The sequence below is a fragment of the Pristis pectinata genome, chromosome 26 (genome assembly GCF_009764475.1).
Source record: "Pristis pectinata isolate sPriPec2 chromosome 26, sPriPec2.1.pri, whole genome shotgun sequence".
NCBI lineage: Eukaryota > Metazoa > Chordata > Chondrichthyes > Rhinopristiformes > Pristidae > Pristis > Pristis pectinata.
In genome coordinates, this window is record NC_067430.1 from 9,253,130 (window position 1) to 9,268,853 (window position 15,724).

Here is a 15,724-nt window from a genome sequence, read left to right on the forward strand (position 1 = left end):
TTACTAACCAACGGACTTTGACGGCTCTTCACTCACCTTTTTAGTTCCTGAAATGGCATCGACGAGTTCTTGTTCTGCATCCTGGAAGCGATGATCCAGATAGTTGGCAGTTTTCAATACCACATTCCATATCATATAGTTGTTGAGGATACTGGAAGCAGAAATATTGAAGTCATCTACAGTCCGCTGTTAAGATGAATAATGAACATAAACTGAGTAGTGAAACCAACTGGGCAAGTGACAGCTGCCTGGGGCTGGGGGAGAACAGGCTGAAATCACTAGGGTTGTATATATCCCAAAATGAACAGATTTGGAACATGTTCATACTTTTGTTGGAAAACAAGAAATGATAATTAAAAAAAGATGAATAAAAGCAAACATCAACTATTCCAGAAAAAAAATAAGCAGAATTCCGAAAACATGCAAGGGGGATGGGACTTAAACGAAGGGATCCAGGCAAAGGGATAAAGTTGATTGAGAGGCTGTCAGTGAGATTGGTGAGGGAGGGAATTAAAGAGAAAAGCAGAGAGAGTGAGAGAGGGACAGAGAGAGCAAGAGAGATAGAGGGTGTCTCTTGACAATTCTCCTGGGTTCTAGGCAAGCACTGTAATGAACACCAACTAAACAGACTGACACTCATTCATCACTTTGCTGTTGTTGGGCTATTAAAATACAGAAAACAGTTGCCATATTTGCCAACTTAACAACAGTCTGCACTTGAAGTAATTACGTTTTTGAGGCCTTTCCAAGATATGAACCAAGTCACTTACTTTATTTATCTTTTTGTGGTAGAACTTACTATGAACTACGGACATTTGTTGTTGACTTCCCAATGTGAAGGCTTTATTTACTTTCCTTCCTATTGAAACATTATCTTCTCATTAAACTAAAACAGGCACTTCTTGGGCAGTTGCAATGAGCCTGAGTGGAGCTGCCATGTATCTATTATGTACCAGACGGAGAGAAAAGAAAGATAAAGGCAATGGAACCTGACCTTTTATCGGTGGAATTAAGGATGTCAGAGACCTGCTGCAGATACTCCGTTGCGTAGACAACCACAGGCTCAGAGTCATTCAGCTCAACAGGATAGAAGATGGCAGAGAGCAGGGGCAGCCAGTCAACAAATGGAGCCAGCAACTGAAAGAAAAAAGGAGAATATTACTAAACAGAAACAGGCCAGGGCAAGGAGACAAAGAATGTTCCGGAATGAATAAGAGGCACGGACTCAATTCACATGGGTTCAGAACTCGTAGTGCAGTCCAACTGCATTAATATTTATTGGCTCTTGACACCATGAGGGGGTCACCAAATGATTATTAAAACCCCCAAAGAGATAAAACAGTTAACTGTGAAGCTACTTTGGAAACAAATCCTTTGTAGTCTTCACTCAGTGCAACACAGGGATTCAAACGTTGTCAAGGTTGGAGGATGGGGAGAGCCAATGATCCATTTTGTGGGGGGGGGGGGGGGTGTTTTCAGCTGTGTAACCCAAGGACACACTTCATCCACGTTTTGATGTAGGGAATAAATTAATTCCTTTGAAGAAAGAAATCAACTTGCACTGAGAGATGAATGATGGCTGAAGATGAAAAGGAATTAAGCAGGTGAGTGATTCCTGGTAACAATTGGAGTTGGCTGAACTGATGCGAGCTGGGGGTTGTTTAATACATAATCCAGATGTGGCTAATTGCACTTCTGATCAGCAAAATAAAAATGACTAACAGGTAACGTCACCGGTTGCGCGGAAACAGCGAATGTAGATGAACGGTAACCTTCTTGTTCAACAGTAGATAAAGTGTTGAAGGGAAAAGGTGAGTGTGTATGTGTGTTTGATCATAGTTAATACTTTACTCACTGAAAGGTGGGAGTGGTTATGCAAGCATAGATATTGCATTCTGCATAAGGAGCTTCCACTTGAATGTGTTGCTGAGGTCACCTTTGAGGCTGGTCCACATTTACCATTGGACCACACCAGACTTGACAATCAGTTTAACCATCCAATAATGGGTGTGGGGTTTGGCTCAGAGGAGCAACAACACAAACTTCAGCACCAGACACGGGTGGTGTGGTCTGATTGCGTGACAAGGTGCAGACAGTATTCCAGCTGATCTTAACGTTCACGTCACTGGAGAAATTAGCCACGGATAACAAGCAGGAAGCTTCCACTCTGTGACTGTCACCATTGCCAAATTGGGCTCCAATTGTAAAGAGAGGCATTTTGTATGTTTATTAATAGAATCATCTATTGTATGAAGTTCTCCACCAATAAATTCCTCAGATGTAAATTAGTGTACAAACATTTGCAGGCTCGTCAAAAACTCCATAGATAAGATACCCACAGGAGAACAATCACTTGGAGGCTGTCTGCCTATATTTGTGGAAAGCTGCTTCTAACCCTCCCACCAGCACTTCCCTGCTGCAACGTTATATTAATGTGCTAACCAGTCGAATCGAGTGGTTCAGGTTTAAGCCTCTGTTGTACTTCATGATCCAGCCAGAATCAGCGCACTCTTCTTGAGCTCTGTGTCCACATCTGGCAACATCAGAGTTTAAAACTCCACCCTGTTGAGTTGAATCCCTCCAGTTCTTCCGTCTTCTCAGCCTGCATCCCCTACAATGGTCACGACTGATGGGATTTCTATGTCACATGGAGATCAAATGATGAGCTTCCCCATGCATCGCTGCTTTTAATCCATGGGAAGGGAACTTAGATCATTTTACTTCCAAATACCATACTCCCAATCACCAACTCCCAATCCAGTTGACCTCCCCTTCAAACACGCGAACCCTGAACTCCCTGATTTCTGACGCACCCAACTCTTCCACACACCAAACTCCCTGACCCTGCTCATCGCTGAAATACCAATCCCTTGAACCGCATCCCCCCCCCCAACCTCCTGCCCCACACAGAGTTCCCAGTCTCCACCCTGAATCACCCACAAGGCCAAGGCAAAGCACCACCCGCCCCAGCAAACTCTGAACACGATTGGATCCCTGGCCAGGATCAGACACCCAGCTGCTGCCCTGCCCGTTCTCTTCTCTACATCTTGCCCATTATCACTCTTTATAGTTTCAAAGAACACAATCAGGTCATTCCCTGATATGTGGAGGAGTTGGGTGTGTCAGAAATCGGGGAGTTCCAGGGGTCGAGGTGTTTGGAATGTTGGTGATCAGGTGTTTGGGGAGGTCAGGAAGATGGGGGAGTTGGTGGTTGGGAGTTTGGGGGGGGGGCGGTGGGGTTATGATTAAGGAGTACAATGATCCAAGTTCCCTGTCAGTAGATCTGAAGGAGCATTGCATGGGGAATCTCATCATTTGATCTGCATGTGACATAGAAATCCCATCAGCCATGCGAGCATCGTAGAGGATGCAGGGTGAACTCAATAAAGTGGATATTTAAACTCTTTTCTGGAGAAAAGACCCCCTCCCCCACATCTGCTCTGTCCTTCCCCATTATTATAAAGTCAGTGCTGGTATTATCCTTGCAAATTATTTTTACATCTTCTCCATGTCCTTCACAGGAATGCTAGAACTGTGCCCAGTTCTCCATGAGTGATCCAGCCAAGGTCCCATACAAAACCAACAATCAAATTGCTGTAATCAATCAATCAATTACCCTACATCAGACCCTGACAAAAGGAATGGAAAACCTCAGTGGTAGATGGTTTAGGGATCTACAAGTCCCAACAAGACCAGTTCCTCCTAGTCGTGTGACACCTATCACTTTTCTATTGGGAAATGTTAAACATCTCATTATCACTTCCCTTTACAACCTTAGGAACAGGACTTGTACCCCTGTGCACTCTGACTTGCTGGCAGGTCTATCGACTGCAGTGGATGGGTGTGGACTATTGAGGGATGAGGAAAGAGAGGGATGGAAGGAGGGAAAAGAGAAGAGAAGGCGGAAAGAACACTCAATCAAGGTTCAGAATATGGATCAATTAGCGGAACTATTTACCTTCTGCCACCTATGCACTGATTTCCCTGAGTGGCTGGCAGCTGCTCACCATTTCAGTAGACAAGGTGATATCTGAAATGGAGTCAAAGCAGCAAGATAATACTGATTCAGTTGGCTACTTGGCCCCATCACACGTAGCTCACCTGGAGGCTGCGTACTGTCATTTTTTTGTAGATAGCCTCTTCATCTCTGCGATCCTCCGGTGGAACTGTGATGTTGGCCAGGGTTGTCTCCAAGTCTAGAACCTGCTGCATTTGGGCCCGGGTGGAAGCCTCCTCACCGCCCAGTAGCATCCCCAGATCCACCATGTAATTGAAGTAAGCTGTTAGGACCTGGAGGGAAAGGCAAACAGATGGTTTACTTCAAAACCATTTAATTAGCAGAATTACAAAATAAAACACAAACAGGGCTTCTAATTTTGAAGGTAGAATCCTTTGGCGATGACAACAATCCCACAACAATCTATGATAAATCAAAAGCCTTAGTTAGGGTTAGAACTTCCTGCAAGAGTCACATCTGTGTTGTCTAATGCCTTCCCATTCACGTTTCACTGATGCGGCACCAGAGTCTGGCCCATTCGATTATCGTTTGTCAGTGCCTCTGATAATATGACACACACTGCTGGGATTTCCTTTCCATTTCTTGTGGATACTTCAATTTAAATCATCTACCTTGGTGAATATCAGGAGTGCACTGATCATTTACCTAAAAACTCCTCCAGTGCACAGGTTCCTTAACCTTGCCCCATCACTGATAATCCCACATCTTCTGCCTGAATCCCTAGGGGGAGTAAGCCCACTTCTTCTCCTGATGGTTTCAAATGTACCTCCACTGGCTCTGGCGTCCAGGTAAATTCATGACAGTGAACCCAATAACAGTGGATAGTAGACTCTTCAGCAATTAGATTCACTGCTGATATTATCCTTGACTTCCACAAGAACTATATGAAAATGAGACTTAATGTTAAACTTTAAATAGCAATGACATTTAACAATAAGTGAATAAGTGTAATAAAGTAATTACTGTCAACAACATACAACCAAAATCTTGAAAGAAAGTAGCAGAGCTGAGTAAAACTGGCATCCAAAACATAGTATACACATCTAATACTGGCAACCAAAGATAACTTTCTCCCCTATATGTCTGTATTCTTTCTGTTGAGTTGTTTAGTGACTCATCTTCATTCTTGCTCTTTTATATGGTCTAATGTTTGTGTTAACTGGCACCATTTACCACTCTAAAGTTTCAAAACCAACTTCACAATCTCAATTCAACTTACTCTGAGGTAAGTTAGAGTTAATAAACTCCCAGTCATACATCTACGAGTCATTTACTTGTAACTTAAACAAATAAACGCCGTAACTACATTTGAAATAAATGGCCCAGTTCCTCCTTTCAACCTTACAAATTTAGTAACACTTGCATCAAATAAGGCTGCTGATGTGAGCCTGAAGGCAACTGTCTTTAAACTCTCTGTCACTAGATTTAAAGGATAATTATGAGCCAAAATGAGAGGAAAACATCAGTTGTCTCAGACACACTGTCACATTCTTGCTGGTGCTCAAGTGGATTCCTCTGTCTCATCCACAAGTAAAGTCACTGGATATTGGTGGATAATTTAAAGAAAAATGGGTTTCAATTCATCATCAACTGGACAGGTTTGAGCAATATCCACTGGGAATCTCCCTGTCTAGATCTCTGATTTAGAATTTTACATGGATTGACTGGTTACTGTTGAAGCTCATAATATAACAGTGAGAAATCCCATTTGACAAATCCCAGAAACACATCTGCAACAACAGTCAGTAATATTCTCCAAAAGAGACCAAGTTCACATTAGATTAAAATAATAGTACCCTTTTGAAGTGTGAACAGATCCATGTATTGCTAGGACAGATGTTATCCTATTAATCTGTATACTAAAAATGGACTAAAACAGGGGTGTGTGGGATTCTAACAGCTTGGACCACTAAGCAAAGCATGAGTCAGTGTTAAAGTGAACACCAGCCTCACTTCATCTGGTTTGAGGCACTGACCAGGTGAAGTCACGAATAGAGGATACAGTTCAAATGAAGATGATGTTCTGGATTACATCTGGCAGTGTGTCACCAGCAATCCAGATCATACATTCGTCATTCTCTACCCTTCATCCACACAACTGAGATCTGGATTCTGAAACTGGGACCTGTTCCAGTGACACGTGTGTTAGAACTGACCCTGTGCTTGCACACAGCAGGCAGCAGCTTTGTTTTCCTTCCAACTGGACTTGATTGTCAGCCTCTTGGCAATTTATTTCTATGTGGAGGGATCAGACAAAATGATCAGATTCTCAGCAAAAAGTCATCGATCTTAACCATTAACTGTTTTTCCTGCACAGATGCTGCCTGAACTGCTGAGTTTCCAGCATTTGCTTTTGGTTTTGTTACTTCCCCTCCTGCTGTATCCTGTACTGTATACCAGAGCCACAGTGATTATATTTTTTGTTAAAGGACTGATTTTGGGTAAACAATGTGAGCAATGCCAGCATTGGACTGGATACTTACAGCTAAATACACTCTTATTAATGCATTTGTTAAAGCATCACCACAGTTGTTAAGTAATGATCAAGGAGTGATGTGTTCAATAAGGTGATAACAGGGCTCCACCAACATCTCCACAGTACTGAAGCCAGCTGAAGTCTTCAGCATCTGCATTAAAACACTGCCGTCTGCAACTGCTGGAGCTTCACCAACTACAATGATTGAACCATAGTACAGTAAAGCACAGAAAACAGGCCATTCGGCCCTTCTAGTCTGTGCCGAAACTTTATTCCCCTAGTCCCATTGACCTGCACCCAGTCCATAACCCTCCAGACCTCTCCCATCCATGTATCTATCCAATTTATTCTTAAAACTTAAGAGTGAGCCCGCATTTACCACGTCAGGTGGCAGCTTGTTCCACACTGCCACCACTCTCTGAGTGAAGAAGTTCCCCTTAGATCTTTCCCCTTTCACCCTAAAGCCATGTCCTCTTGTACTTATCTCTCCCAATCTAGGTGGAAAGAGCCTACTCGCTTTACTCCGTCTATACCCCTCATAATTTTGTAAACCTCTATCAAATCTCCCCTCATTCTTCTGCGCTCCAAGGAATAAAGTCCTAACCTGTTCAATCTTTCCCTGTAACTCAACTCCTGAAGACCCAGCAACATTCTAGTAAATCTCCTCTGCACTCTTTCAATCTTACAAATATCCTTCCTATAGTTAGGTGACCAGAACTGCACACAATACTCAAATTTGGCCTCACCAATGTCTCATACAACCTCACCATAACATCCCAACTCCTATACTCAATACTTTGATTTGTGAATGCCAGGATGCCAAAAGCCTTCTTTACAACCCTGACTACCTGTGATGCCACTTTCAGGGAATTATGTATCCGAGCTCCCAGATCCGTTTGTTCCTCCGCACTCCTCAGTGCCCTACCATTTACTGTATATGTCTTACCTTGATTTGTCCTTCCAAAATGCAACACCTCACACTTATTGGTAAATGAAACAATATCCAGAACAGTAACACGTGCCCTCATCACAACAGAACATCAGTAGCTCTGTGTTGGGAGCCATTTTCCTTCTAAATAAACTTCATTGCCAGCCTCCCGATTAGGAAAGGTGATCAGTTCCCACGAAAGATCTTTGATCTGAAATATTAACTCAGTTTCTCTCTCCACAGATGCTGCCTGACCTCCTGGGTATCTGCAGCATTCTCTGTTGTAGTTCAGCTGAGCAGAATCTCTCACTCCCAGCACCAACCCACTTAAGTTATCACAGCACAGTGCTTTCTCACTCTCTAAACTTTCCCTTTGCCACTTGATTAAGTTAGCATGCTTACTGGAGTGTTGGGGTGGGGTCAAGGTTGCAGGAAATAGTTACCCATTTATGGTTCTCTGAACTCCTTGTCTGGGTCTGGACTTAACTGCGTGAACCTTCCAAAGCTCCCTGATGGAAGCCAAATTTCCCCCGCTCACTCAGCACACCCTCCTCCACTGACATCTTGGCTTTCCGAGCCTGGTGGGTAGACACCACTGTCTTTCGTCCACCACTTGCCCCTTTCAAGGGCAGGCAAATGCTCTGCTCCTCTAAAGGTGATCGGGAATGCCCAAGAATACTTGGCTCATTTACCTCCCGTGGAGGGAGTGGCAAACTGGCCAATTTTCCAAGGTATTTCTGGAAACAAACATGACATTTTATTAAAATGGATCAAAGATGATTATCAGATAAAATTTGGTACTGAGCCACATACTGAGATATTAGGATGGGTTCATAAATATGCCCGAATAACTGTTCAGCAAAGGCATAGCTGAAGTCACGCTGCCAACATTGGAAGAGATGCACACAACACAAGGAGCAATCGCAACATCCACCACTTCTCCCACCCTCACTTATGTCACTACTGAGGGACGAGGATATCTTCCTTCTGACTCCATTTACAAGGAAGATTTACTGTGTTTGCAGACTCTGCTCAACATTATTTTCACTAAAACAGATGAATCCAGTACAGAAACCTTGCCCTCCCTTCAGTGAAATGACACAAGCTAAGTGCACTGGGTCACAGGGTGCTGTCAAACCAAGCAGCAAAAGCCCAGAGATTTCCTTGTTGAAATAGCTCAGCTCAGGTGAATTGGGACTTCACAATTGTCTTTGACATTCTGAGACTGTGGAAGAGGAGGGTGCAGAAGGTCAAGAGGTGGAGAATCAATCCCCACCCTTGGAGCCTGCTGTCACTCACCGTCTTATCAACATGTTAAGTGAAGCACTTTAGTAGGAAACTCACACTTACCTGTGGTGGGTGGTGGATGGGGGATAAAGGCGAGGTGATCAACAAGGAACATTCTGCAGGATATTGGGAACTGCTTGATTGGGCTCAGTCTGGGCCCACAGCTTGAGGCTGAATCTAAACTAGAGATATTGATTTAACTTACAAGAGGTTTGAGGAGGTTACATTGCTGAGTTCACCTACCTTACTGTTGGCAGTTTTGTTGAGATAATAATCTCTTGATGGCAAAGATATTCCAGACTGGTCTACCTACAGAGGAAGCAGTGAATATCGATAAGGTTAGACAGCTGGGAGTGGAACCTGCATGCGATTGTGAAAACAGATATAGGGGTTTCATTTTAATTCTTTTCTCATCAAGATTATACCTTCCCTTTCTTATATTTCCTTATGACATAGGAGAAGGCTATTCAGCCCATCAAATCCATAACAGCTCTCAAATTAACCCCATTGATCCATTCCTCCCACTTAGTTCCTTCTCACATTTTCTCTCACATGCCCATTTACATGACCCCCTCTAATTCTCCCACCAGACCCATGCACCAGGGATGATTTGCAGTGGTCAATTAATTGGGATGTGGGAGGAAACCAGAGCACCTGGTGAAAACCCCTTCTGGCCACTTATACGACTTTGCCAGGTTTTCCACCAACCTGGAGACAAGAATAACTCTTGGAGAAATCCAAGCTTCCTCCATTGGCTCTGTTGCACGACTGATCTCATCCAGTTTTTTCCAATTGCCATTAATATTGGCAGTGCGCCCAATGAAACAAAAACCAGTGTAAAAATCCAGAACTCATCTCTTAATTGTTTACTCTCCAAACAGGGCAAAATAAACACTCCTTTATGTTATCTCCATGAATGGTTACACTTGGTTCCCTCATGATGACTATTTTTATCCATTGCTTACACCCATTGATCTGGTGCACACAAAATGCCAAAGAAAACTATGCATTCCCATCTTCCTACCCACTGTCTCTTTCCCCACCAAACCTTTGCTGAATCTCAAAACATCTTCACTGAAACCCTTGACTTCTTCCCTTGTTAAACACCACCATAAGCAAATTCCCTGCTCATTGTCACATTGCTGTTCAGGGGAGCTTGCTGTGTGTGAGTTAGCTGCTGAGATTCTTCCATTTTAAAAAAATAAAATACTGCAGATTGTGGGCATCTGAAATAAAACATAACATGCTGGAGATACTTAGCAGGTCAGGCAGAATCTGTGGAGGGAGAAATAGAGGTTAAGGGCAATGATCTTTCATCAGAACTGGGAAAAATTAGAAATGAAGCAAGTTTTAAGTTGCACAGAGAGATTCCAGGTAGTCTTTAATTCCTCGTCCCACTCCCCCACTGACACATTTATGTTGTCTCCTTACACTGTTCCAGTGAAGCGTGACATAATTTTGAAGATCAGCATCTCATCTTCCAACTAGGTATGTTACTGCCTTCCGGACTCAATGTCAAATTGGATAATTTCAGATAATTCCCATCTTTTAGCCCACATTTCCAGTGGTCATTTTTCTTTCCTCTCCTGAAAATATCAGATTTTCTAGCTACACCTTTCCAGGCACACCTCTTGTTTCTGAAAAAGCAAAAAACCTGCAAATGCTCAAAATCTGAAATAAAAAGTGAAAATGCCAGGCAATTGAAAGAGGTTCTGATGAAGGATCATTAACCTGAAACAATAACTCTGCTTCTTTCTCCACAGGTGCTGCCCAACCTCCTGAGTATTTCCAAGATTCTCTGCATTTACTATATTTCTACTTTCGGGATGTCCTATTGCATGTGATGCTGTAGAAGAGGAAACTCTTTCAAGAACCACGGAAACCAACCAATGCAAGAGTTCTTTCTGCATCATAACTGGAAGATGCCAAGGGAACAGTGTTGGTTATACAAGATTCTCTGTATTTCATTTTATTGCAACCGCTTGTATCTAGTCTCTTGGATCTGATAACTGAGAATAGGAACTGTGGAAAGATCATTAAAGGCAGGAGCCCCACACTTATAAAGACATTTGTATGTTTGCTTCCTATATCTTCCTCTGGCTTTCATGATGGATGAGTCAGAGCCTTGGCTGGGAAGTATTTTTGGAGCCGGAAGCAGCTTTTGAGGAAATCCTGAACTTCATTTGATGGCAGTATAGTGGAGCAGTAAGGAGAGCTGTTCCCTCCAGAGACCTGAGTTCAACCCTGACCTCCAACAGTGTCTGTGTGGAGTTTGCATGTTCTCCCTGAGACCGTGTGGGTTTCCTCTGGGTGATCTAGCTTCCTCCCACATCCCAAAGACATGTGGTTGACAGGTTAATTGGCCACTGTAAACTGTCCCTGGTGTGTAGCTGAGTGGTAGAATCTCGTCGGTTGATGGGAATATGGGGAGAATAAAATTGGATGAGTGTAGGAGGTGCTTGATGGTCAGTGTGGAATAGATGGGACAAAGGGCCTGCTTCCATGCTGTTTGACTTTCTTTGCATGGATGGTGGCAGATTTTATCTTTTGTTGGGTAAGGTATGTGAGAGATAGTTAGAAGCCCATTCTACACCCCTCACCCATTTTTACAAAATGGGTGCAAATGAAAATTAGGGACATTTAAGAGACTCTTAGATAGCCACATAAATGATAGAGAAATGGAGGGCTATGTGTGAGGGAAGGGTTAGATAGATATTAGAGCAGGATAAAATGTTGGCACAATATCGTGGGCCGAAGGACCTGTACTGTGCTGTAATATTCTATGTTCTAGATATGAAACAGGTCGCCACCAGCATACAAGGTCCAAATTGGCCAGACAGAGGACTTTGATACGGCAAAGTGCAAGGTGGTCATGGTCTCTTTGGACAGCCTTTCCTCACTGCACTTCACACCATTAATCAGCTTCACTTCAACCTGTTCATTCCCCAGTCTGCTCACCACATTCACTCTGCCTCCTTCAAATGCAGCTCAGGTTTCCTCAGGGTTTAGCTTTCTTTCTGTCACACAGGGCTCTGGCCTTGTTCCCAGCTGCGTACCTGAATGACGTTACTGTTGGAGTTCTTGGAATCTGTGCTGACGTAGACGGAGAAGAATGGGTTGGCTCGGTAGTTGATTGTGACAGACCGGAGCACTTCTTGAAAATTGTCCTTGTTCCACACTCTGCTGATGTTCCAACCTCCCAACTGGAGCAAGAATTAAGAAATTAAGGTCACAGCTTCACATAACTATAATTAGAGCACTTATGTATTAGAGGGAGGGCACTTGGCTCATCATTACTATGCCAACATGTTGGAGGAGCCTTCCAGTTCATCCCACTGCCCTGTTTTTGGCCACTGTCCTGCAATTTGTTTCCTTGTTCAGTGTTTGATTCTGTTTTGAATCTGTTTTCATCTTCCTCACCATCTTTCCAACAACAAATAATTTGCATTTAAATTGTACTCTTAACATGACCAAGTAGCCTGTGCTGCACTGGAACACCATGAAGCAGGCCCTTCTACCAATAGAAACAAATTCTCCCCATTGACTTGAACATCCATCTTATTAATTTCTATTACAATTACATTCTTCATGTTTGATAATCTTCATCTTTGATTCCAGGCTGCAAGTGTTTGCAGCTATTCAGCTGTGGGGGAATCATATCAAGTCCTAATCTCATTGTCAGTGGGCGTCTACACATTAGAATTTGCAGACAAGGTTCTCCAGATTATCATCAGGAATGGGATGCCCAATATCCTTTTACTGAGGTACCACAGCCCAGGAATTAAACTTGGATCCAATTTTGCCCGTGCATCTCAATAAGACTCTAAATTCATCCACTTGCCAATTGATCAAGCTTCTGTTTTAAAGGAAGTGTCTAACTGCAAGTTGCTGCTTGGTAATCAATGTTATAAGGTAGCCCTGACTGTCCAATTAGACTTCTGGTATGGGATTAGCTTCAAAGTTTCAGTCTATAAAATTCTCTTTATTGTATTAAAATCCCTTTATGGCCTTACCCCTTCCCTTCTCTGCAACATCCTCCAGCTCCCACAACTCTGAGCTCCAAATATCTTGCTCCTGCCCTTCTGAGTGCTGTACAGTGCAGCCATTTTAGAAGCCAAACAGCAAAGCCATAACATTTTGTCAGTCTATTTCATTGGAACATACAAAAATCTGACAGAGCTTGACAAGGTAGATGCAGGGATACTTCCCCAGGCTGGGGTGTCTGGAACTTGAGACCACAGGCTCAACATAAAGGGTGGGCCATTCACAACAAGGTGAGAAAAAAATTCTTCACAGTAGCCATCTACCTGCTTCTGCTTGTCGTATGATTGCTTTTGTTACATTAATGGCCAAGAGATCCATTCTATTTAAATTCAAGGACCCTATACCCCCTACCACATTTCAATGGTTTTCTCAAACTATAACATGTTTAAACTTAGAAAAAATTAGGAGTGGTACTGTTGATCCTTTGCTTAAATTTGAGCAAGTTTGGAGTCCATTTATTCGGTATTTCCATATGATATAAGCTGACCTTTTTTGAACCCCTTTCAATAACCTTTGAATATAGAGGAGTGGAGCTGACAACATAGTAATGTTTTTTTTTAACCGAAGAAATATCAGTCCAGCTTTTTTTTTTGAAGTTTTGGTTTGCTTTTGTTTATTATTACACTTTTTTTTTGATTTGGGTTTTCTTTTCATATAATCAGATTTCTTTTCAATTTCTTTTTTTTTCTGTATCATGTTCACTTAGCAAGAGAGCGGGAGGTCCAGATTACATATTTTACTCCTTGTGAGTATAAATTAACTTATTATTGTTATCTCGATCCCGTCGCACCATATGTAGAACTATTAATGTTTTGTATATTCATTTGAATTAATTTGAAATTCAATAAAAAGATTGAAAAAGAAAATTCTTCACAGTAGTGAATCTTAAACTCTTCCCAGGAGAGGGCTACAGAAGGCTCAGTTGCTGAGTATATTCATTGGTAAATAGGTTTACTATTGTCACATGTACCGAGGTAGAGTGAAAAACTTTGTTTTGTATGCCATCCAGACAGATCATTTCACAACATCAATGGATTGAGGTACTACAAGGGAAGAGCAACAATAAAATGCAGAATAAAGTGTTACAGTTACAGAGAAAGTGCAGTGCAGGTAGGCAATAAGGTGCATGGTCATGACAAGGTAGATTGTGAGGTCAAGAGTGTATCATTGTACAAGAGGTCTGTTCAATAATCTTATAACAGCAGCATAAAACTGTCCTTGAGCATGACGGTATGTGCTTTCAGGAATTTTTATCTTCTGCTCAACGAGAGGGGGAAGAAGAGAGAATATCTGTGGTGGGTGGGGTGTTTGATTATGTTGTTTGCTTTCCTGAGGCAGCGAGAAGTGTAGACAGAGTCCACGGAGGAGAGGCTGGTTTTCATAACAGAGATCAGCAGATTTTTGGATATTAAGGGATTCAAGAACACAAGAAAATCGGAGTAAGAGTAGGCCACCAGGCCACTCAAACCTGCCTCACCGTACGTATGTGGATGCTGTAACTGAGGGGCAGCGTGTAAGTGAGAATGATGATGGTACCAAGGATCCTCAAGGATCAGAAGCAATATTGTAGGAGGGCAGAAAGAAGCCATTGCTGGCAATTCACCAGCTGTGACAGGAACCAGGCAAAGGCAGTCCGAACCATCTGGATAATGATGGAGAGGTGCTGGAGTATTGGTGTCATTCACTCATGTCAATGCTTGGAGATAGGTTGAGATGGATGACCAGTGAGAATCTACGCAGCCACAGTCATACAGAAGATCAGTTGGATCTTTGAGAAGTGATGTTTCAGTGCAGTGACACTGATAGAAACAGGACTCAACAGATTCAAGCAGAGAGTAGCATGAAAGATGAGCACAGATTTGATACAAATGCAAACTGTTGTTGGAATTCACAGTTTATTAACTTTTCCTTGTATACTAAACAGTGGAGAACAGTTCAATGCTGCACAGTGGTGGGGTTCCCACAGGACTTGGCACAAGAAAACAGTTCATTCAAGGGACCTGAAGCATATTAGTGGCACTGATTGGTAACATCCACTGTGGTACCAAGACAAAACACTGCAGAATCTGAGATCATCAGTGAGGTCTCAGTGTAAATGCACCAGATTTCTGTAGCATCATCTTACTCTTCGCAGCACTGAATGGGATCCCCTTCCAATAACTTTCCCACAAGGATACTGCGCACACCCTCCGTCAGGTCAGCTAATAAACCCTCCCAGAATGAGCAGAGCTGCAAAGGTATTAAAAGGCAACCTTGACTAAGATAGCAGCATGGAAGAAGTTGAGGAAATAGGGGCTCAAGCAATCGTCACCAATCCCAGATCGGGTGAGATATTTAAAGAGGAGCTGGATACATTGTTGGAAGATCGAGGAGCTAAGGACGATGGAGAACTGGCGCAGAACAGAGTCGAGACCTGGGGCAGATCGGCCACGATCATGCCAAATGGCAGGGCAGGCTTGAGGTGCCGAGTGGCCCACTCCTGCTCCTATTTTCTTGTGTTCTTGTGCTCTTATGAACTGATTATAATTACACCTGAATTATACCTGGTACAGGATCAATAAAAACAATATCTTGATTCCACACTTAGACCCAGCACCTGCTGTAAATCAATGGAGACAACATAGGAGTACAAAGGTTGATGCAGTGATAGACTAACTCTCCAGCTCTTGGTACTCACTTTGTTTATGATGTCAAGTAGAGGCTTTTCCTGCAACTCCTCAATCTTGCGCTCATTCATGCAGGCCTGATAGTAACGCTGGGCTTTGCGTTCAGCTTCACTTGTGGTGTTTAACGTGTTGCTTTCTGGAGTGAAACCAAATGTTTTAAGGACTGTTACTATGGTTTAGTGTAAATTCAATGCAAAAGTCAACATTCATAAATGCACCTGGTTAATTAAAGTTCAGTCATCTATTTTAGCGATATTTTCATTAAGAATTAATTGTACTCATTTTGTCTGCTTTGGCTGCCCTTT

General features: G+C 42.7%; 1 protein-coding gene across 8 annotated transcripts in view; it reads right to left on the reverse strand.

Moving 5' to 3' along the window:
* LOC127583286 (endothelin-converting enzyme 1-like) overlaps positions 1 to 15,724 on the reverse strand; it is a 251,969-nt gene that overhangs the window by 48,667 nt on the left and 187,578 nt on the right. For all 8 annotated transcript variants that reach the window (XM_052039077.1, XM_052039080.1, XM_052039078.1 and 5 more), the window contains 6 exons: positions 15,431 to 15,555; positions 11,766 to 11,912; positions 8,953 to 9,018; positions 4,102 to 4,290; positions 995 to 1,137; positions 37 to 151 (listed from right to left, as the gene is read on the reverse strand). In XM_052039077.1, coding sequence (XP_051895037.1) covers positions 37 to 151; positions 995 to 1,137; positions 4,102 to 4,290; positions 8,953 to 9,018; positions 11,766 to 11,912; positions 15,431 to 15,555 — 785 coding nt within the window. The remainder of the gene's footprint in view (positions 1 to 36; positions 152 to 994; positions 1,138 to 4,101; positions 4,291 to 8,952; positions 9,019 to 11,765; positions 11,913 to 15,430; positions 15,556 to 15,724) is intronic.